The 24,979-nt window shown below is 36.1% G+C and overlaps 1 protein-coding gene across 3 annotated transcripts in view; it reads right to left on the bottom strand.

The window, feature by feature from the left end:
- Positions 1-24,979, bottom strand: part of NME7 (NME/NM23 family member 7) — a 207,770-nt gene that overhangs the window by 129,524 nt on the left and 53,267 nt on the right. For all 3 annotated transcript variants that reach the window (XR_003116277.1, XM_025363376.1, XM_025363382.1), the window contains exons 5-7: positions 21,681-21,731; positions 17,070-17,277; positions 5,773-5,878 (exon numbers count right to left, since the gene is read on the bottom strand). Coding sequence is in view for 2 of the 3 variants with exons in the window: in XM_025363376.1 (XP_025219161.1) it covers positions 5,773-5,878; positions 17,070-17,277; positions 21,681-21,731 (365 nt within the window). In the remaining variant the exon portion in view is untranslated. The remainder of the gene's footprint in view (positions 1-5,772; positions 5,879-17,069; positions 17,278-21,680; positions 21,732-24,979) is intronic.

The following is a 24,979-nucleotide window of genomic DNA, read 5'->3' as shown; positions in this document are numbered from 1 at the left end:
CCTGATTACCCTAGCCAGAACTTCCAACACTATGGTGAATAGGAGTGGTGAGAGAGGGCATCCCTGTCTTGTGCCAGTTTTCAAAGGGAATGCTTCCAGTTTTTGCCCATTCAGTATGATATTTGCTGTGGATTTCTCATAAATAGCTCTTATTATTTTGAGATACGTTCCATTAATACCGAATTTATTGAGAGTTTTTAGCATGAAGGGATGTTGAATTTTGTCAAAGGCCTTTTCTGCATCTATTGAGATAATCATGTGGTTTTTGTCTTTGGTTCTGTTTATATGCTGGATTACGTTTTTTGATTTGCATATGTTGAACCAGCCTTGCATCCCAGGGATGAAGCCCGCTTGATCATGGTGGATAAGTTTTTTGACGTGCTGATGGATGCGGTTTGCCAGTATTTTATTGAGGATTTTTGCATCGATGTTCATCAGGGATATTGGTCTAAAATTCTCTTTTTTTGTTGTGTCTCTGCCAGGCTTTGGTATCAGGATGATGTTGGCCTCATAAAATGAGTTAGGGAGGCTTCCCTCTTTTTCTATTGATTGGAATAGTTTCAGAATGAATGGTACCAGCTCCTCCTTGTACCTCTGGTAGAATTCAGCTGTGAATCCATCTGGTCCTGGACTTTTTTTGGTTGGTAGGCTGTTAATTATTGCCTCAATTTTAGAGCTTGCTATTGGTCTATTCAGGGATTCAATTTCTTCCTGGTTTAGTCTTGGGAGAGTGTAAGTGTCCAGGAAATTATCCATTTCTTCTACATTTTCTAGTTTATTTGCGTAGAGGTGTTTATAGTATTCTCTGATGGTAGTTTGTATTTCTGTGGGGTCGGTGGTAATATCCCCTTTATCATTTTTTACCGTGTCTATTTGATTCTTCTCTCTTTTCTTCTTTATTAGTCTTGCTAGCGGCCTATCAATTTTGTTGATCTTTTCAAAAAACAAGTTCCCAGATTCATTGATTTTTTGGAGGGTGTTTTGTGTCTCTATCTCCTTCAGTTCTGCTCTCATCTTAGTTATTTCTTCCCTTCTGCTAGCTTTTCAATGTGTTTGCTCTTGCTTCTCTAGTTCTTTTAATTGTGATGTTAGAGTGTCAATTTTAGATCTTTCCAGCTTTCTCTTGTGGGCATTTAGTGCTATAAATTTCCCTCTACACACTCCATTAAATGTGTCCCAGAGATTCTGGTATGTTGTATCTTTCTTCTCATTGGTTTCAAAGAACATCTTTATTTCTGCCTTCATTTCGTTATGTACCCAGTAGTCATTCAGGAGCAGGTTGTTCAGTTTCCATGTAGTTGAGCGGTTTTGATTGAGTTTCTTAGTCCTGAGTTCTAGTTTGATTGCACTGTGGTCTGAGAGACAGTTTGTTATAATTTCTGTTCTTGTACATTTGCTGAGGAGTGCGTAACTTCCAATTATGTGGTCAATTTTGGAATAAGTGTGATGTGGTGCTGAGAAGAACGTATATTCTGTTGATTTGGGGTGGAGAGTTCTGTAGATGTCTATTAGGTCCTCTTGGTGCAGATATGAGTTCAATTCCTGGATATCCTTGTTAACTCTCTGTCTCGTTGATCTGTCTAATGTTGACAGTGGGTTGTTAGAGTCTCCCATTATTATTGTATGGGAGTCTAAGTCTCTTTGTAAGTCTCTAAGGACTTGCTTTATGAATCTGGGTGCTCCTGTATTGGGTGCATATATATTTAGGATAGTTAGCTCTTCCTCTTGAATTGATTCCTTTACCATTATGCAATGGCCTTCTTTGTCTCTTTTGATCTTTGATCAGAGATTAGGATTGCAACCCCTGCTTTTGTTTTGTTCTCCATTTGCTTGGTAGATCTTCCTCCATCCCTTTATTTTGAGCCCATGTGTGTCTCTGTATGTGAGGTGGGTCTCCTGAATACAGCAAACTGATGGGTCTTGACTTTTTATCCAGTTTGCCAGTCTGTGTCTTTTAATTGGACCATTTAGTCCATTTACACTTAAGGTTAATATTGTTATGTGTGAACTTTATCCTGTCATTATGATATTAACTGGTTATTTTGCTAGTTAGTTGATGCAGTTTCTTCCTAGCATTGATGGTCTTTCCATGTTTAGTGCTTCCTTCAGGGTCTCTTGTAAGGCAGGCCTGGTGGTGACAAAATCTCTCAGCATTTGCTTTTCTGTAAAGGATTTTATTTCTCCTTCACTTATGAAACTTAGTTTGGCTGGATATGAAATTCTGGGTTTAAAATTCTTTTCTTTAAGAATGATGAATATTGGCCCCCACTCTCTTCTGGCTTCTAGAGTTTCTGCCGAGAGATCTGCTGTTAGTCTGATGGGCTTCCCTTTGTGGGTAACCTGACCTTTCTCTCTGGCTGCCCTTAACAGTTTTTTTGTTCATTTCAACTTTGGTGAATCTGACAATTATATGTCTTGGAGTTGCTCTTCTTGAGGAGTATCTTTGTGGCGTTCTCTGTATTTCCTGAATTTGAATGTTGGCTTGCCTTACTAGGTTGGGAAAGTTCTCCTGGATGATATCCTGAAGAGTGTTTTCCAACTTGGTTCCATTTTCCCCTTCACTTTCAGGCACCCCAATCAGACGTAGATTTGGTCTTTTCACATAATCCCATACTTCTTGCAGGCTTTGTTCATTTCTTTTTCCTCTTTTTTCTTTTGGTTTCTCTTCTCGCATCATTTCATTCATTTGATCCTCAATCGCTGATACTCTTTCTTCCAGTTGATCGAGTCGGTTACTGAAGCTTGTGCATTTGTCACGTATTTCTCGTGTCATGGATTTTATTTCTGTCAGTTCGTTTGTGGTCTTCTCTGCATTGATTATTCTAGTTATCCATTCTTGCATTCTTCTTTCAAGATTTTTAGTTTCTTTGCGCTGGTTACATAGTTCCTTCTTTAGCTCTGAGAAGTTTGATGGACTGAAGCCTTCTTCTCTCAACTCGTCAAAGTCATTCTCCATCCAGCTTTCATCCGCTGCTGGCAATGAGCTGCGTTCCTTTGGAGGGGGAGATGCGCTCTTATTTTTTTAATTTCCAGCTTTTCTGCCCTGCTTTTTCCCCATCTTTGTCATTTTATCTGCCTTTGGTCTTTGATGATGGCGACGTACTGATGGGGTTTTGGTGTGGGTGTCCTTCCTGTTTGTTAGTTTTCCTTCTAACAGTCAGGACCCTCAGCTGTAGGTCTGTTGGAGATTGCTTGAGGTCTACTCCAGACCCTGTTTGCCCGGGTATCAGCAGCAGAAGCTGCAGAAGATAGAATATTGCTGAACAGCGAGTGTACCTGTCTGATTCTTGCTTTGGAAGCTTCATCTCAGGGGTGTACCCCGCCGTGTAAGGTGTGGGGTGTCAGTGTGCCCCTAGTGGGGGATGTCTCCCAGTTAGGCTACTCAGGGGTCAGGGACCCACTTGAGCAGGCAGTCTGTCCGTTCTCAGATCTCAACTTCCATGTTGGGAGATCCACTGCTCTCTTCAAAGCTGTCAGACAGGGTCGTTTGCGTCTGCAGAGGTTTCTGCTGCTTTTTTTTTGTTTGTTTAGCTGTGCCCTGTCCCCAGAGGTGGAGTCTACAGAGACAGGCAGGCCTCCTTGAGCTGCTGTGGGCTCCACCCAGTTCGAGCTTCCCAGCGGCTTTGTTTACCTACTGAAGCCTCAGCAATGGCGGGCGCCCCTCCCCCAGCCTGGCTGCTGCCTTGCCCTTAGGTAGCAGACTGCTGTGCTAGCAATGAGGGAGGCTGCACAGGTGTGGGACCCTCCTGGCCAGGTGTGGGATATAATCTCCTGGTGTGCCGTTTGCTAAGACCCTTGGTGAAGTGCAGTATTGGGGTAGGAGTTACCCGATTTTCCAGGTGTTGTGTGTCTCAGTTCCCCTGCCTAGGAAAAGGGATTTCCTTCCCCCTTGTGTTTCCCAGGTGAGGCGATGCCTCGCCCTGCTTCAGCTCTCGCTGGTCGGGCTGCAGCACCTGACCAGCACCGATTGTCTGGCACTCCCTAGTGAGATAATCCCGGTACCTCAGTTGAAAATGCAGAAATCACCCATCTTCTGTGTCGCTCGCACTGGGAGCTGGAGACTGGAGCTGTTCCTATTCGGCCATCTTGCTCCATCCCCCTCAACAATGCTTAAATCCTAAAAATTTAGGATTCAACTATCCTAAATCTATATGCACCCAATACAGGTGCACCTAGATTCATAAAACAAGTTCTTAGTTCTCCGTAAGTGTGTGTTACCCATGCTGCATGTTAGTTCCTTATAATCATGGTCCTAAGGATTTACAATATACTAAAATACTTCCTAAATAATTAAAGAAGTATTAATTATGCAGCAAGATCTCTAAGGCTCATATCCTTCCAACAAGTAATTCTATTTCTAGGAAGCTGGCCAGAGGAAAAGATTAGAGATATCATCAAATATTTATGTATAAAGATATTCTTCAAAGTTTTAATTTTAATACGAAAACATTGAAAACAACCTAAGTATCCAAATACCATACGACATTTATACAATTGCTGTTAAATATTACATAGTCTATTAAAATATTAATGAGGACTTAACAGCAGCCAGAAATGCTCACAAAAATTATATTTAAACAACAGCCCACAGACCTACATCTCAATCATTACATTCATGTGTATCAGTGTGCACACATGCACATACAAATGCAGAAAAAAAGGATTTGGAGGAAATGCATCAAAATATTAACTATGACTATCTTCAGGTGATGGGAATTCAGTATTTTTTTAGTCCGCTTTTAATGGTTTTTTATTTTCCAATTTTTCTACTACATACATGGATTACTTTGATACTTAGAAGACATAAAATTTTTAAATCCATTCACTTCTGTATATTATTTAGTACATTTTAGTTTTTTAAGGGTGATCTTTTTAACCATATACTATCTTACTTCCAAAAAGATTTGAGATACTTAACAAAAATATATACACCAGACTAAAATAAATCAAATAAAAAAATTGAGACAAAAATAAGAAAAGAACTTGCAAACTATCTCTCTCTATATATGTATATATGCAAACATGTATTTACATACATATGTCAAAGAACTGTTTCAGATACAAAGAACTGAAGGAAATTTCTCTAGCTTTCTCAGGAAGGGTATATTGGAGGTATGGCAGATGTTGTTTTAATTTGTACAACAGGAGTGCTATTGGCTGGGCACAGTGGCTCATGCCTGTAATCCCAGCATTTTGGGAGCCGAGGTGTGTGGATCATCTGAGGTCAGGAGTTCAAGAACAGCCTTACCAACATGGTGAAACCTTGTCTCTACTAAAAATACAAAAATTAGCCAGTTATGGTGTGTATGCCTGTAGTCCTAGTGACTCGGGAGGCTTAGGTTCAGTAACTCAATATCATGCCACTGCACTCCAGCTTGGACAACAGAACGAGACTCTGTCTCAAAAAAAAAAAAAAAAAAAAAAAAAAAGGAGTGCTAATTAGGTAAATTAAGTGAATCACAGTTGGTGATTGGAAAGAGAGGAGGCAGACTAAAAGTTAATTAACCAAGACCTGCAACAGTATGACTGAGCCTGGGCATGATCGGCAACTCAAAGAACACCTCCTAAAAATGCACAAAGAAAAAGACAAATAGAGATTTAGACAGATTTTCCCTTATATTTTGTCACCTTTATTCAAGTGCCTTCAAAGAAAAAAAATGGAAATACTAAAAGTATACTTAAATTTCTATACATAAAGTACATCAAGAAAATAAACATTGCTCTCCTATTAAAAAAATGTATTGAATATAGTGTACTCAGCATAGCACTTACCTTCACTGACAGCATGGGGTTTAACAATGCAACAGGTACAATTGGTAAATTTAGCAGTGTTTGCCGGCCCACAACCTCCACTTGAAGGAAAAAACAACTCCATTTCCTAAAAACAGAGAGAAATGATTTTGACAAATGTGATCTCTTAGCTGGAACTTACAAGATATTTCTGTGGGGGAGGAGGATCATGCAATTACTTTTAGAGTTTCATAGAAATTTTTTGTTTCAGATTTTCTAAAAATGAGTTTTACAAAGACACACTGATTAGATTAACCCTGTTTCAAGACTTATAACCGGAAGAGCATATAAAGAATTATCAATCAAAGCAATGAGAATATGCGTCATTTTGTTCCAGGAATATAGTGGACAAAGACTTAATAAATTTTGAATATTGGAAATACCATTATAAAGTTCTTATTCTCCCCAAAGCATTAGTTAATTAGACACAAATTTAATTTTAAAATTTTCATTAAAATATGTAAAATAAAACTTAAAACTAGGAAATTTTATAGGAAGAGAGATTAATATCAGGAATCTGAGAACTACAGCTACTTAAAACTAACTATAGGCCTAGTATAAAATAAAATCAAATGATCCATGTTTTATAAACAGATTTAGGCTGTGTTATTCGCAGTGGATGTGGTTCACTAAAATGACAACCCAACAATTTGAATTAGCCATAAAGATGGTAATACTAATCAGTTCTTTTAATTACTTAGATGCTTTTCTGCCCCTAAGCTTTCACTGCTATTATTTCTACTATTCCCTATAAAACCCTCTGACCCAAGTTCCAAAGAACCTTACCAATGTATAAAGAGCCACCTCAAATACCACTTACCACTAGGAGGCATTTCCTGATACCTCCTGTCAGCAACCTTTACTCCCCCAAAGTTATGGTTATTTGGGTACTTGCCTTCCATCAAATTATAAATTTGAAAAAACGGGAACTAAGTTGCATAGCTCTGTAGGACCCATAGCACCTAAAACAATGCCTGGCTCAATGCAAATAGCCCTTGGTATATATAAGGGATTGGTACTCAAATCCCTGTGTGTACTCAAATCCATGCATGCTCAAGTCCGCAGTCAGCCCTGTGGAACCTGCTTATAGGAAAAGTCAAATCTATGTAGATGCGAGTTTCACATCCTGCAAATACTGTATTTTCAATTCTTCCATTGAAAAAAATTCACATATAAGTAGACCCGTGCAGTTCAAACCTGTGTTGTTTATGGGTTAACTGTATTTATTTTTCATTAAATTTAAAATGAAAAGATTATAAAATGTGTTAATATGCCACATTGATGAGCATTTTTTTAAACACAAGGACAATGAGGAATTATTCAAATAGTAGTGTATATACTTGAGCATTTCCAGTGGTAAGACATTAGAATAAAAAGTGTTCTATTCCTAAGATATAAAGTGCCTTTCTATCATATTGCTGCCATTATGTATTATTATTTTTAATGAATAACAACAGCAACTACCCCTTTTAGTCCTATACCAGATGCTTTGATTGCATGGTCCGAGAGAACCTTTATAGTACAGATGAAAATTCAAATACCTACAGGGACCTGGCAGATGATCAATGAAGGAATGAAGAAGAAGTGGTGTGACAAGAGAACATGACAGAGTAGCAAACTGGAAAGGACATGCCCTTTTGAGAGTTCCCATTGCTCTGTTCCCTTCACAACAAAACTCAAAAGAAATGTCTTTCTTTTCCATTTTTGCTTCCTCTCCTACAGTCTCTTTTAAACCCATAACCAATTAGGTTTTCATTCCACCAAAGCTGCTCATTAAAATCCCTTACTGCCTCCATGTTGCTAAGTCCACTGGTTAATTACTCTCAGCCCTCACCTTACCTTACCAAACAATATTTGACACAGTTTGTCACATCCTACACTATGGAATGTTTTCATTACTTGCCTTTCTTCCTACCTCACTGGCTACTCCTTCTCAGTCTCCTTCGATGGTTTTCTCCTATCTAGCTGACCTCTATGTGTTGGAGAGTGCCAGGGCTTAGTTCATCTTCATTACTTGTTCACTAGCAGTTTCTCAATAAATGTTTGGGAATGACCGAAATTCAGCAGCTAATAAATTCTGCATGTGCTAAACAAAATAAATGTATCCAGTGTATAAATGAGAAAAATAAGACTCAGAAAGCTTAAGTAACAAGCCCTTACAAGTTAGCAAGTGGCAAAGCCAGGATTCAGATCCAAGTGACTGTAGTTCCAAAAACCCTGTACTTTTTCTATTATCTGTCTTTCCAAAGTGAAAAGCAGTGCTAAATTGTTCTATCTCTAGTTTAACAAATTATTTAACAATTAGCTGACCAATTATTTTTGTCTTAACTTTCCTTTAATTCCTTTTCTCACTCAATTTCTAAAAATAAAAATGCCAGCTTTCCAAGTACCCAGATTTTCAAGTACCATATTTACCTATGCTGAATAAATATTTATTTATAAAACATAAAGATTTTACATAAATACATCTTCTTAGTGAAACGTGAATAAGAGCGCTTTTACTAAGTCATTGTTATGGCAATTAATTCAAAGTCTTTATACAACAAATAAAGTCACAAAAATAATATCTGTGTTCCTTTGGGATTTGAGGGGCTAAAATATTTTGTATAAAATCTGTTCTTCCAAAGATTCTTGCTATTATCCTTGTGCCTTTACATTTTCCTAAATTCCCTAGTAGCAAAGAATAAATATTTATAGCTTTACAAAAAACTAAAAATTCAGACTCAATTTGAAAGCTTTACGTATATAATTTTTTAATTTTTTAAACAAATTATAAAATATAGAGTTGTACTTCTTCATAAAGTTTCACCCTGATAGGATTTCCTGGTAATTTCACTAAAACATTTGTAATTAATCTGTACTAATAATTTTATTATAATAACAAAAGTATGGCTAAATGGTAGTCAGTTCAAAGTTTCTCCAAAACTTTTTACTTGTAACAGTAATTTAAAATGGATATCATTTCTGTAAATGTTCCAAATTAAAACAGTATAGATCAATGGAACATAACAGAGGCCTCAGAAGTAACGACACACATCTCCAACCATCTGATCTTTAACAAACCTGACACAAACAAGCAATGGTGAAAGGATTCCCGATTTAATAAATGGTGTTGAGAAAACTGGCTAGCCATATGCAGAAAACAGAAACTGGACCCCTTCCTTTCATCTTATCCAAAAATTAACTCAAGATGGATAAAGACGTAAACATAAGACCTAAAACCATAAAAACTCTAGAAGAAAACCTCAGCAATACCATTCAGGATATAGGCATAGGCAAAAACCTCTTGACTAAAACAACAAAAGCAACAGCAACAAAAGCCAAAATTGACAAATGGGATCCAATTAAACTAAAAAGCTTCTGCATAGCAAAAGAGAAATTATCATCAGAGTGAACAGGCAACCTATAGAATGGGAGAAAATTTTTGCTATCTATTCATCTGACAAAGGGCTACCATCCAGAATCTATAAGGAACTTAAACAAATTTACATGAAAAAAACAAACAGCCCCATCAAAAAGTGGGCAAAGTATATGAACAGACACTTCTCAAAAGAAGACATTTATGCAGCCAACAAACATATGAGGAAAAAAGCTCATCACTGGTCATTAGAGAAATGCAAATCAAAACCACAATGAGATACCATCTCATGCCAGTTAGAATGACGATCATTAAAAAGTCAGGAAACAACAGATGCTGGAAAGGATGTGAAGAAATAGAAATGCTTTTACACTGTTGGTGGGAGTGTAAATTAGTTCAACCTTTGTGGAGGACAGTGTGGTAATTCCTCAAAGATCTAGATCCAGAAATAGCATTTGACCCAGCAATCCCATTTCTGGATATACACCCAAAGGATTGTAAACCATTCTATTATAAAGACACATACACACATATGTTTATTTCAGCACTATTCACAATAGCAAAGACTTGGATGGAACCAAGCCAAATGCCCATCAATGATAGACTGAATTAAGAAAATGTGGTACATATATACCATGGAATACTATGCAGCCATAAAAACGGATGAGTTCATGTCCTTTGCATGGACACGGATGAAGCTGGAAACCATCATTCTCAGCAAACTAACACAGGAACACAAAACCAAACACTGTATGTTCTCACTCATAAGTGGGAGTTGAACAATGAGAACACAAGGAGGGAAACGTTACACACCAGGGCATGTTGTGGGGTGGGGGCTAAGGGAGGGATAGCATTGGGAGAAATACCTAATGTAGATGATGGGTTGATGGGTGCAGCAAACCACCATGACAAGTATATACCTACGTAACAAACCTGTGCATTCTGTACACGTATCCCAGAACTTAAAGTATAATAATAATAAAAAAAAAGAAATAGACACAGCCACCTCAACCTTCGGCAACCACAACCTTGATCAATCAGCAGACAGCAACATCAAAGTAAGATCAGCAAAAAGATTATGACTTGCTGAAGGCTCAGATGATTGTTAGCATGCATTTTTCAGCAATGAAGTATTTTTAATTGATATGTTCATAGTTTTTGTTTTAGACATAATGCTATTGCACTTAGTAGCCTACAGTATAAACATAACATTTATATACCAGGAAACCAAAAAATTCATGGGACTCCCTATATAGCCATATTCACTCCATTGTGGTGGTCTGAACCAAATCCACATTATCTCTGAGGTATGCTTATAGATGAATAGAACAGAACAAACTGCTGAAATTGACCCAGCAATATATATATATATATATATATATATATATATATATATATATATTCAATACATTTTCAACAAAGGTACAAAAGCAATTAATTAAAGAAATAAAGTATTTTTAGCATAATGCTGGAAGTATATCTATGTAAAGAATAACAAATTCTGATCATACCTTGCACCATACATAAAAATTAACTCAAAATGGATCATAGAATTAAGTATAAAAACTAAAACTATAAAACTTCTAGAATCAAATAAAGAATGAAATATTTGTGACCTTAGGTGTGGGAACAGTTTCTTAGAGTTAACACCTAAAGCATAATACATTAAAGAACAACTGATACTGGACTTCATCAGAAGTAAAAATTGCTCATACGAAGATATTGTTAAAGAGAATGAAAATGCAAACCACATACTATGAGAAAATACTTGCAAATCATATATCTGGATAAAGAATTTGTATGCATAATATAAAGAACTCTGAGCTGAGTGTTAAAAGACAAATAAAAATTACCTGGGCAAAGGGAGAATTGGAATTTCAACGCAGAGGGGTAGAATGAGTAAAAGCAACAGAGCAAGAATCCCACAGTAAATAGAAGGTGAGGCAGGATATAAGGCTGGAGGAGGGCTGGGAGACAGATCACTGAAATGCTTTGGAAACTATGTCAAGGAGCTTGAATTTGATTCTGGGAATAATGGAGTACTTTAAAATATCTTTAGTAGTCATGAGATGGATGGATTAATATTTTTAGATAACTCGTTCTGAAACCTACGTGGAAGATACATTTGAGGTAGAAAAGTATATTCCAGGACTCTTGCAGCAGCCCAGGTCAGAACTAGAAGAGTGATGGTAGGAATAGAGAAGGGGAATAATTCAAGAAAATGTTTAGAAATGTTAGAAAAACCTACAAGATCTTTTGCGGATTCTATTAGGGGGATAAAGAGGGCAGAATCAAGAATACTGGCTCCCAAATTTCTTTCCTAGAGATGTACTGAATACACAAGGAATACTTCGGTAAATTATAATCAGCACAGGCTGAGCATGGTGGCTTATGCCTGTAATCCCAGCATTTTGGGAGGTCAAGAAGGAGGACCACTTGAGGCCAGGAGTTTGAGACCAGACTGGGCAACACAACAAGACCCTATCTTTACAAAAAATTAAAAAATTAGCTGGACGTGGTGGTACATGCCTGCAGTCCTAGCTACTTGGGAGGCTGAGGCAAGTGGATGGCTTGAGCCCATGAGTTCAAAGTTATAGAGAGCTATTATCACACCAACCACTGTATTCCAGCTTGGGCAACAGAGTGAAACTCTCTCGAAAAAAAAAAAAAATTGTAATCAGTTCTGTTTTAAATGTATTGTTTCTATGTAAGTCTGAAACTCTAAGGACAATCCTAGATAGAAACTTAGGTTAATTTACATTTTTCCATATAAAATTATCTCACACAATTTATTGATGAATCAATCTATCCCTTGTCCACTGATTTATAATGGCACCAACTTCTCATTATATGTGGGTCATCTCTTGAGCACTCTAGACTGTTGCACTGATACACTTGCCTACTCCCATGCTAATACCACAGTTTTTCCTACTAAAGATTTATGAAAAGGCTTGATATCCCTTAAAATAAGTCTCACCCTATTATCACCACATCTTTTTCTCCCTCTTCAAAACTGTCTTAACTGTTCTGGGCCCTTGGCTGTTTCATAAGTTTGTTAAACATCATGAAAATCTGTTCTAAGATTTTGAATGAAATTACACAATTTATAGATCAACTTGGAGAGAACTGCTATCTTCAGGATACTGACTCTTCCCATTCATAAACATGGCATATATCTTCATTTATTTATATCTTTTGTTATTGTCTACAATAAATATTTATAATTTTCTCCATAAAGATCCCCCACATCTTTTGTTTAATTTATTCCAGGTGTCATAGACTTTTTTTGGACCATGTGAATGGAAATCTCTTCTAAAATTACATTTTCTAAGTGGTTATTTCAAGTATATCAAGATTACTATTGATTTTTATATATTAATATTAGATCCAGTACAAATTACAGATACAGGTTTGGGGAGCACCATGAAAGTAAAATATTAATAATAAAAGATAACATCCATTCATTAAATAGTATGTTCTAGGTACTATACTAAGCACTGAAATAATTTCATTTAATCCTCAAAGACCACTACAATGCAGGTTCAATCATGATCTTATTTTACAGACTAGGAAACTGAAAATTAGAGCAAGAAAACGAGTAAACCAAGAAGAGAAGCCTGCAAAATACCAACGTCTGAAAGGACAACTGAAGGAAGAAAAACCAATTAGTAAGACACAAATCATGGTCTCCAAAGACAATATTTTCAGGACTGATAAAAATAATGCCAAATTTTAACAATTGCTCACAAATGAGTAGTCAAAGATAGCTGAGGAATGAAAACAGTGAATATAAGTCTATGTTTTGGTAAAATCTGGAAAGATGGAATCAAAAATTAGACAATAACTAATAGGAACTCAAGGCAAAGAATAAGCTGTTTGGGGCTGCATAAGTTTGGGGCTGTGATGTTTTTCAATTTTTTAAGACCTATGGTCTTCACATAAGCTCTATTTTCCAGCTACAATATTTTTCCTTAATTCCTAGAGCTACCTAACATAATGTCAACAACACTCACTCTTCCCAAGACAAGGGTAAAAATATATATATATCCTAAAGGGTTCATACAAATAATATTATGGATATTTCAGGGACTAACAGCAGAAAGAGGTTAAAAAAATTAAATGCACAAAATATAAACAAATATGTTTAAGACATTTCTTTAGGTTAAATGGCAATGGTAGCTGCTTTGGATTGGATGTTTGTTCCTTCCAAATCTCATGTTGAAATTTCATCCCCAATGTTGGAGGTGGGGTCTAATGGGAGGTTTGGATAGTAGGGGTAAATTCCATGAATAGAATAATGCCCTCCCTCCGAGGTGAGCGAGTTTTCCCTCTATTAGTTCCACTGAAAGCTGGTTGTTGAAAATAGCCTGACGCCTCTGCCTGTGGCTTGCTTCTTCTCTTACCATGTGATCTGTGCAAATGCAGGCTCCCTTTTACCTTCCATCATGAGTGGAAGCTGCCTGAGAGCCTCACGAGATGCAGATACCCAATCTTGAACTTCCTGGCCATCGGGACTATGAGCCAAATAAACCTTTTTCCTAAATAAACGACCCAGCCTCAGGTATTCCTTCATAGCAACACAAAATGGACTAAGACAGCAGCTAACTTAGCAAAAGTTGCTCCACTACAAGATATAACTAAAATCTGACAAGTATATTTGTGCTCAAATTTATTAAATGATCTAGTAGAAACAAAAAAGAAATGGATGCCATAAGGTGGTAATAGGGTGAAATAGGCAGGAAATATCAGTAAACATGGTAGTGACTTTCAGTTCAGCCTCAATTATTTCCTTCATTAATTAGTTATGTTGATTATTTTTATAATGCTTTAAAATATGATTGGTAATTTAACTATACAAACAATACCACATTTACAGTAAATGTCTACTACTAAGATGTGGTCAAAGACTATAATTGCTTTCTTGCAGGTATCTTTAACTTCCTTAACACTTTCATCACATTTGTTTCACAAAACCACAGCCATAGTTAAAGCCAACTCTCCACCTACTCCTTACCTTCAGCCATGCAGTTGAACCGGCTGGAGAACCACACTCATAATTCATGGCCATGAATACGAGATGGGCCATTAATTCAGCTTAGCAATCACACACTACATTTCCCTGATCTATTCCTTTTCCAGATGACCATTTCACATATTCTTCTCTCCCTTCAGACCGATCAAGACCTTATCCCTCATCCTCACTTTTAGCTGTTTTGATCTTGCTTCCTAGTTAAGAATCAGCATCTGTGTTCACATATTCTCCCTTCCCATCTGTTGCTACAGACGAGTACCTGAGATGCACGCCTGCCAATCTCTCCACCTGGGTTCTAATTTCCATTCCCTTTTGCCTAATTAATGAAATTGCTCCAAGTCTCCTTCTTTTTCCTACATCATCAATTTTTTACCTAAAACCTCTCATCTTAAAAAAAAATTGATCCTGCTTTTCTTGACAGCTACCACCTCATCTCTTTGCAGGAAAACTCCTCAAAAGAAAAAGTTGTCTATATTCACTAACTCCAATTCCTGTCCCACAATTTTCTTTTAAGTCTACTCCATACAGGGTTTTGCCTCTACCTCCCCATCAACATTGACCTTACAAAGTTCACCAATGATATCCACATTGCAAAATTTAACAATCCATTCTCAGTCCTCTTCTTACTTGATATATCTGCCATATTTGACACCACTGGTCATTCTCTCATTTTAGAATATTTGATTCACTTGGCCTCTAGGGCATAATTATCTCAGTTTTTCCTCTTACCTCTCTGGTGGCTCCTCCTCAACCTCCTTTGCTGCCTTCTTTTCCTTGACCTTTTATCAAGAGGCAGCTTCATCTTTGGTGCTCTTTCCTTCTCTATCTACACCTTCTCCTTGGTAATCTCAACCAGTCTCCCGGCATTAAATACCATTGATGTGCTGATAACTCTAAGCTGTATACTAATTTTTTTCATTCATCAGTCTAATTGGATAACTAACAAACAGGTTAAGTTTACAAATGTCCAAAACGTAACTCCTGATTTGTCCATTCATTCTGACTCTAGCCACAGTTTGCCTCATTTTAGTTTATGTAAATTCTATCCTTCTGTTAATCAGGCTAAGAACTTTGGAGTAATCCTTGGTATCTTTTTCTCATACTCTACATTCAGTCTAGCAGAAAATCTTGTTTCTTTGACCTTCAACCATTAATATATATTTTAAAATATATTTGTATACTTCTTTCATTATTACCACCTGGGTCCAAGCAATCATCTCGCTGGGTTATTCCAACAAACTCCTGATTAGGCTCCCTGTTGCCGTTTTTGCCCTCTATTGTCATTCTTTTTTTCTTTTTTCAAGATGGAGTCTGACTCTGTCACCCAGGCTAGAGCACAGTGGCGTGATCGCAGTTCACTGCAACCTCCACCTCCCTGGTTCAAGTAATTCTCCTGCCTCAGCCTCTGGAGTAGCTGGGATTATAGGTGGGCACCACCACACCCAGCTAATTTTTGTATTTTTAGTAGAAACAGGGTTTTACCATGTTGGCCAGGCTGGTCTTGAACTCCTGACCTCAAGTAATCTGCCCGCCTCGGCCTCCCAAAGTGCTGGGATTACAGGCGTGAGCCACCACTCCTAGCCTCTATAGTCATTCTTAATGCAACAGCCAGAATGATCCTTTTAAATGGCAAGTGGAACATACCAGTCCTTTGCTCAAAACCCTAAAATGGCTCTATTTTTTCAGAGAGAAATCTAAAAGTACTACTACGGCCTATAAGACCATATAATCGTTCCCCTAATTACCTCTGTAACCTCATCGCCCTCTTCCTCACTCTCTCATTCCTATCCAACCACACTGTCCTCTTTGCTGTTAGTTGACTATTCTAGACAGAAATATGCTATTTAAGGAATAGTGAGATGGTTAGTATGCCTGGAACACAGTGATTAAAATAGAGATTGATCAAAGATACAGTTAGAGATAGATAGGGGCCAGACTAGATAGAGCATTGGAGGCTACAATAAAGACTGTAGATTTTATTCTAGAAGAGACAGAAATTCACTGAAGGGTTTTCAGCAGGTGAATGTTAATCTGATTTGTCTTTAAAAGATCACTGGGCATAGTTAATTGTACTTGGGCAAGGTAAAATTTTCATAAATTGAGTGTAAGAAAAGAGGAAAAAATAATTTGGAGGCTATTGTAGCAGTTCTGGCAAAATACATTAGTGATTTAGACCACAATGATAAGATTCAGGGTTTATTTTGAAAGAGCTGAAGGGACTTGCTGATGAAATGGTAAGAAAAAGAAGGAAATCAATTATAAAACTGTCTAATATTGTTTCACTGCAAACACGACCAGATTAAAAACTACTTTAAGTGAGACACTTCTCACAATGCTAAAAATAAACTTACACTTCATTAATTCAACCTCAGCATAAATCCAATATAATGCTTTATTTATATGGATTTAAAAATAAGGAGTAGAGAAACTTTCATAAACACTAGGTACATATAGGAAAATAATAAGATGTTAAGCTTGAAAGTACAGTATTAGGTCTGAATCAAAAGGTAATATCTCCAATTATATCTTCTTTATAATATCTCCAATTATATCTTCTTTTTAATATCTGCTAGCCGTAAACTGGTATTCTTACATGAATTCAATAATTCAAACATTTAGGAGCCTCAGTAATTTAAGTCTTTGGAACAAGAAACAGGATGAGAAGTGTTTTATTGGAGAAAACTTACGTTGATCACGATCAGGTTACCAGTTCACAAAGGAGATATACTGAAACACTATTTGATACTAGGCAAAATGTCAAAGATTTTCTCTACTACTAGATCAGTGGCATAAATCCACCCTAAGTCACCAGTGACAGAAATGCTTTACTTTCATATAAAACATTTAAAAGAATTAGAAGAGAATTAAAATATTTTTAAAACTCCTTACTCTGGCCGCAGAAGCAAAAGAATCTGGGCCATGCGCTGCATTTCTTATGCCATCTGTTCCAAAGAGGGCTCTAATGCTTCCAGAAGCATCTGTGCGTGCCACCCCAGAGTTTGCAGGTCCCAGCAGTCTTTTCCATTCACATATAGCATCATCTCTTAAAATCTCCATGGCAATAACAGGACCACTCGTAATAAACTGGATCAGCTCACTGCAAAACAGATAGAAGATTAGTTTGCTTCTTTTTTCTGTCAACCTAGTTATCTGTCTTAACAACAGGATATATTTAAATTGGATTATTTCAACATAGACATGAATATTAATAATCTTAGAACCATTGAGAATAGTTAATTTTACATGGGCAGGAGAAATTTTTCATAAATTGACTGTCTTGCAGTGGCTCAATTCACTTCAAATCACTAGTAATGTCAAATTACTGTTAGCAGAAAAATCACTGTTCTATTAAATTAAGACTATTTCATGACTTAAAATGCAGATTGTTGACCTACGCTTTTCCCAGTGCTCTAACAGGTACAGAGGATTTTCCTTTTTATTTACATGTGTTTACCACTGCAGTCAAGTACAATTTCACAATATACAAATTGATGACAGGGATGGATGCCTTGTAACATATTTTTAGAAAGAATTTATTTATTTTTTGTGTAAAACTATTAGAATTCAAAGACTGACAAAGAACTCTCTCAACCAATAAACACTAAGTTGGTTTGGTGAGTTAAAAAACAAAAAACAAAAAACCAGCAGGCTTCAAGAAATATCCTTTTATTACTGTAAAAACTACTCTGGGTTATTTCTGTATTAAATTATTAAAGCTTATGCATAGGTTCTTGATTAAAAATCCAGCACTGAGTCACAGTCCCCCAAGGTATAAAAAACAATACCTCATTTTATTTTCTACTTTTATATGTGTACAGGATGCAATGACAAGTTTAACTATGAAATAAGTGACATCCTCCCTCTGACTGTATTAAGCAGGGACATAGTACTTTTTAGAGTAAGCCCATGTTTTTCTCTCATCCGAAGTACAGAGAAGAGACCCTCCTGGAGAAAGGAGCATGGTGTGACAGGCTGTTTTGTGCCCACTAACTTACGACTATTTTTTACACACTTCCTTCCACCCTGTACCATGTTATATGTCACCTCCCCTCAGTACTTCCTTTTTAAAACACTCCCATTCGTTTTGAAGAATATTTCTAAGAAATCGTATGTACAAAAAAGTATTCTTATCTTCTACCCTAAGAAGTCAATAATGCCTCCTTATACACTTTCTGCCAAACCTTTGATGCCAAAACAAACAAAACCCCTAAGACCAACCATTAGATTAAAAAAACCCAAATCAAGGGAGCAAACCATGTTTAGTCACTCAGTAAGCATTTAATAATTACCTACAACATATCAGCCTCTGTGCCATAAAAAAAATCCCCCCTTCGAGACACTTACAATCTAATGCCCTATTAATACAGAATTCTCAAAACACACAATCAAATAAGCCTATGAATATGGCATGTAACAATACAGGGAATGATGTGCCTGATCATAGATACTGTTTCATGCAATTACTTCACCTAGTCTATTGTTACATCGTTCTCATTAACAGGCAACTACTTAATCCATTCTTATAATAAAATTTACTGCACGTAAATCATATATAAATCATTAGACTAGGAGTTGTAATTCAATTCTATAAACATATACAAAGTTTATACCAAAAGATAATTTCCACCAATTTTCTAGAAAATTGTATATGGCTATTCTAACAAGACAGGAATATTTTATAATGCTTGATTTGAAATAATCTATAGCATAATAATTTTCTTATATAAAATTTTTTTTAAAAACCCACTACTCAGTGCAGGATATCAGATAACATGTCTACTGTGGCCATTTCATTTGGCTGATACAACATTCTTTCTTATTAGAAGTGTAAACACTCTTTGTCTGTCAACAGTAACATGAGTATGCAAAATATTCGCTTAAATTTAATTACATGTCAAATATTTAGAATATATAGATTCAGTGTAACATATATTATTTGTTGTGTGTCAAGGAACAAAATATATATCAAACTATTTAGTTAAAATAGAAGGGTTCCATGAACATTGCTTTATGTATACAAGACTACCAAAATAATTTAAAAGTACAACAGGCTACAGTAACCAAAACAGCATGGTACTGGTACAAAAATAGACACATAGATCACTGGAACATAATAGAGAACCCAGAAATAAAGTCACACATCTACAGCCATCTGAACTTTGACAAAGTCAACAAAAATAAGCAATGGGGAAAGGATTCTCTATTCAATAAATGGTGCTGGGATACCTGTCTAGCCATAAGCAGAAGAATGAAACTGGCCCCCTAATTTTAACCATATACAAAACTTCACTCAAGATGGATTAAAGATTTGAAAGTAAGACCTCAAACTGTAAGAATCCTAGAAGAAAATCTAGGAAACACCATTCTGGACATTGGCCTTGGGAAAGAATTTATGACTAAGTCCTCAAAAGTAATGGCAACAAAAACAAAAATTGACAAGTGGGACTAAAGAGCTTCTGCACAGAAAGCTTCTGCACCAGCAACAGAGTAAAAAGACAACCTACAGAATGGGAGAAAATATTCGCAAACTATGCATTCAACAAAGGACTAATATGCAGAATCTGTAAGGAACTTAAACAATCAAACAAGCATGAAACAACCCCACTAAAAAAATGAGCAAAAGACATGAATACACACTTCTCAAAAGAACATACAAGCAGCCAATAAGCATATGAAAAAATGCTCAATATCACTAATCATCAGAGAAATGCAAATCAAAACCACAATGAGATACCATCTCACACCAGTCAGAATGGCTATTATTAAAAAGTCAAAAAATAAACATGCTGGCAAGACTACAGAGAAAAGAGAATGCTTATACACTGTTGTGGCAATGTTAATTACTCCAGCCACTGTGGAAAGCAGTGTGGATATTTCTCAAAGAACTTAAAACAGAGCTACCATTTGACCTAGCAATTCCATTACTGGGTATATACCCAAAGGAAAAGAAATTCTACCGAAAAGACACATGCACTCATACACTCATTGCTGTGCTATTCACAATAGCAAATACATGGAAATAACTCAACTGCCCATCAGTGGTAGACTGGATAAAGAAAATGTGGTATATATATATAAAACACAGAACTCTACACAGCCATAAAAAAATAAAATCATGTTCTTGGCAACAATATGGACACAGTTGGAGGCCATAATCCTAAGCAAATGAATCCAGAAACAGAAAACCAAATACTGCATGTTCTCACTTACAAGTAGGAGCTAAACATTAAACACACATGGACACAAATATGGGGATAATGGACACTGTGGACTACTAGAGGAGAGAATGCAGGTGGTGTGAAAAAGTACCTGGTGGGTATTATACTCTCTATCTGGATGATGGGATCCATACTCCAAACCTCAGCATCATACAATATTCCCATGTAACAAATCTGCATATGTACCCCCTGTATCTAAAATAGAAGCTGAATCCTTTTTTTAAAAAAGTCAAAAAACAACAGATGCTGGCAAGTCTGTAGAGAAAGGGAACACTTACACACTGTCGATGGGAATGCAAATTAGTACCTCAACCACTGTAGAAAATAGTTTGGAGTTTTTTCAAAGGACTTGAAACAGAACTACCATTTGACCCTGAAATCCCATTACTGGTATATATCCAAAAGAAAATAAATATTTCTACCAAAAAGATACATGCACTTGCCTGTTCACTGCAGCACTATACACAATAGCAAAGACATGGAATCAACCTAGGCGCCCGTCAGTGGTGAACTGGATAAAAAAAATGTGGTACATATACACCATGGAATACCATGCTGCAATAAAAAAAAAATGAAATCAGGGCCTCTGCAGCAACATGAATGGAGATGGAGGCCATTATCCTAAGCAAATTAACACAGAACAGAAAACCAAATACCACATGTTCTTACTTATAAGTGGGAACTAAATAATGACTACTCATGGACAATAATATCTACTGATGGCAACGACAGACACTGGGGACTATTAGAGTGGGAGAAAGGGAAGGGAGCAAGAATTGAAAAACTAAGTATTGGGTATTATGCTCAGTACCTGGGTAATGGGATCAATTGTACCCCAAACTTTAGCATCACACAATATTCCCAGGTAACAAACCCACACATGTACCCCCTGAATCTAAAGTAAAAGTTGACATAAAAAATACAAATTAAAAAAATTAAAAGCCCCACAAACACAAAAGCATAACAAAAATATTGAACATCAAATATAATTATCACTCCATTTAAAAAAATTCAGCCAAAAATTTTAAAAGTTATCCTTCTTGTAATGTAAACAAATCATCCTATTTGCAACTAACTAAAGTTTAAGAATTTTAATGATAAAATATAGGAATTCTTAATAAAAAGACAGAGAATGCAATTCTTAGAATTCTGTGCAGTTGCAAGATGTCGCTATGGCCCTTCTGACAGATTATTCTCATGTAATAAATTTTAAAAATGTAAATCCATAGTTTTCTAGGATATCCTCCTTTATATGCCAGTAATCCCCAAATTAAGGACCTACTTGAAAAAGGGCCTTGATTGGTGATCTACGTGAAAATCCAATGCTTCTTTCCTATAAAATAATCAAAACGACAATAGTTAAGAACTATAAAAGAAAACACATTACTTTAGCTTACATTAATAAAATAAAGATAAAATCCTCTCAATCTATACTAATTTATATATTAATTAATAATTTTTCACCAAATATTCTGTCAAAACCTCTCTTTTAAAATATTTTGTAAGTATGAGTAATAGCGATGTAAATAAAAATTAATGTAGGAGGCAATATTTACTTTTCTACTTATGTTACATATCATCTATCTTCTTCTTTTTTTTTTTTTTCAGATTGAGTCACCCAGGCCAGAATGCAGTGGCACGATCTTGGCGCTTGCTACAACCTCCACCTCCTGGGTTCAAGCAGTTCTCCTGTTTCAGCCTCCCAAGTCACTGGAATTACAGGTGTGTGCCACAATGCCTGGCTAATTTTTGCACTTTTACTAGAGATGGGGTTTCACTACGCTGGCCAGGCTGGTCTCAAACGCCTGACCTCAGGTGATCCACCCACCTCGGCCTCTCAAAGTGCTGGGATTACAGGCGTGAGCCACCACACCTGGCCTTATCTTTTTTCACAGCATCCTGAACATTCTAGAAACAAAGGTTAATATTTGACCAATGAGAATATTTGTTTTTTAAAGTCTAAATAAGTTGCAGCCAAAAAATGAAAAGCCATCTTCTAATTAAAAATTTGTCACTTTTTTTTTCCACAGGCTTTACACTTAAGAGTTTAGGCTAGAATTTTAACTTAATGTTTACAGCTTTTTTTCTTAGCTAGGTCTCTCCAAAGGAAAGACTATACAGTCGTGTTTTTAAAAGCTGCCTGAGAAATTATGTATCTTAATTTGTTTTTATTTTATTGGTTACTAATGCTTTAACTGACATCACCAAAAAAGGGGAGAATATGGAAACATTTAGAATTCAGAGTTTATTAATTGTAACAAGGATTTACTTTTTACATTCATATTACCACTAAAGAATATCTACACAGGCAATAAAAGAATGCACTTTAAACTGATTAGCTAAAAACTCTAAAAAACTTTTTTTTAAAGCAAACTGGGTGACTCTCCTAAAACTGTGTAGTTTTCTTAAAGGCTTTGAACTGGGTTCACAGTATGTGACAAATATATGTAAACATTAACTACTTTTAAAAACTGGAAAGTGTTCCCCAGCAAAGAATCAACCTTTCAGGCTTAAGAATTAATTTAATATGCAATGCTTTTAAGATTTTATCAGCATATTACAAAATGAATTTATATAACAAGTTATATCACACATACTCTCATTCTAACCAAATGTACTTAAACATTCATTTGGCTATGAAGAGATTATGAAATATGTAATGCCAATATAAAGAATAAAATTCATCCTGAGACATGGAAAGGAGAAAAAAATCTAATTTTTCTAGAGCCAATTATAGCCATGATTAAATTATTCTATTTATTCCTTACAACAATATATTGAAATAGGTGTGATCACCTTCATTTTACATTTGAAAAGAATAAAGTTCAGCATGGTTACATAATTTGTCCAGTTCACAAAGCTAGTAAGGACAAGATAAGAAGATTTGAACCCAAAGCTCTCTGCAAATTTCTGACTGCTTATGCTCTTGCTACTACTAACTGCAGAACAACATTCCAGAGGGTAAATAGAAAAACTCACAAAAAAAGAGATATGTATATATTGCATTACAGTCTAAAATGGAGTAAAACTGAATGACTGAAAAACTCACATGGAGAATAAATTAGAAGAGTTAGCAGAAGAATACTAAAACAACCAATTCTAAACTTTTCAAACACAAAAAACTGAACTACAAGAAAGGAAAAAACAACCATAATCTCAAACATCCTTGAAAAGAAAAACCTCAATCCATTACTAAAAATACTTCATTGTTTTCATCCAACATGTCCCTGATTCCATAGTTACCTCCATTCAAAATCTAAAATTGAAACCAGGATGAGAGTTCATAAATGTTTTCCCATCATTCTTACCTAATTCTTTGCTTAAAAGGTTTAGAAGGAGATAGTGCATCACTATCTAGAGAAGTTTTTTGTTATTGTTTTGTTATGTTTTGTTGTTTTGTTATGTTTTGTTATGTTTTGTTGTGTTTTTATAAAGAAACTAACCGTTCTTTCACAAGGATCTAGCCATTAACCCTTTCAAGAAATAGTTACTTAATGCCTATCTTCGTTGCGGCACTGATCCAAGAACTAGAAATACAGTCATACAGAACTCAGCAGCTATCTTCTGGATATTGCATCATGGGGGAAGTGACATTTGAACAAACAATTTTAGAAAAGATGCATACATTGTGAGAAATTCCTCCAGGTGAGTTTCTCTCTTCTAACTTGTCTTATTGGGTATGCCAAGAATGCAAGGACCTGACTGATCTTTATCAGTGTCATTTCTCAGGATTGTGTTTGCAACAAGCAACCTTGAGGGATAAGGTAAAGCCTCTCTTCAGTATAAAGAGTAGGCTTGTTTATTGCTTGCTAACGGAACAGCTGGTAACCCAAGTTCACTCCTCCTCGGTTGTGATGCCACCCTCTACATACACAGTATACATCTGGGCCTAGGTCATTTTTATTCCTACAGGATATGGAGGCAAGGAGAACCAATATAAACACGATGCTCATGTTGCTTGCTCTACCATAATAGTCTTTTGTCTCTGACTCAGAAGTCTCATGTCATCTGCTAACATCCATGGAAGAGTTACAGGTAACTTCCTAGCTTAATAAACTGGATGAAATCCCAAGCTCAGCATACTAATAAAAATACATGAACTGATATGAATGATTACATAAGCAGTTAAGTTTTCTTGGGAATTAGTTTCCATGAGACACTTGGGTTGGTTCTGAATGATGAATAGGAATGGACTAGACAGAAGACAAGGCAGAGCATTCAAAACAGTACAATATTATGTACAAAAGAACTCAGATGGGATAAAGCACAACATGTTCAGGGAACTGAAACCTAAGTATCCTCTTAGAGCTATTACAGTAGGTGAGTCCAGATGACTGAGTCTTGCATACTCCATCAAAGAGCCTGTCTGCTTGTCCATTTCTTCCTGCATATGGGAAACCACTGATGGATTTAAGGAAGGGAGTGGTAACATGTTCAAATTTTCATTCTATAAGGTTCATTCTAGTGGCAATAAGAAAATGGCATGGAGCAATCTTTAGGTAGGAAATGAGCCATCAAGGAATAGAAGGTAGTAAGTCAAGAAGTAGACAAAACAGTCAGTAGCCTATTTTGATACTTTGA

Source organism: Theropithecus gelada, chromosome 1, assembly GCF_003255815.1.
Source record: "Theropithecus gelada isolate Dixy chromosome 1, Tgel_1.0, whole genome shotgun sequence".
Lineage (NCBI taxonomy): Eukaryota > Metazoa > Chordata > Mammalia > Primates > Cercopithecidae > Theropithecus > Theropithecus gelada.
This window is presented reverse-complemented; position numbering and strand designations above follow the sequence as displayed.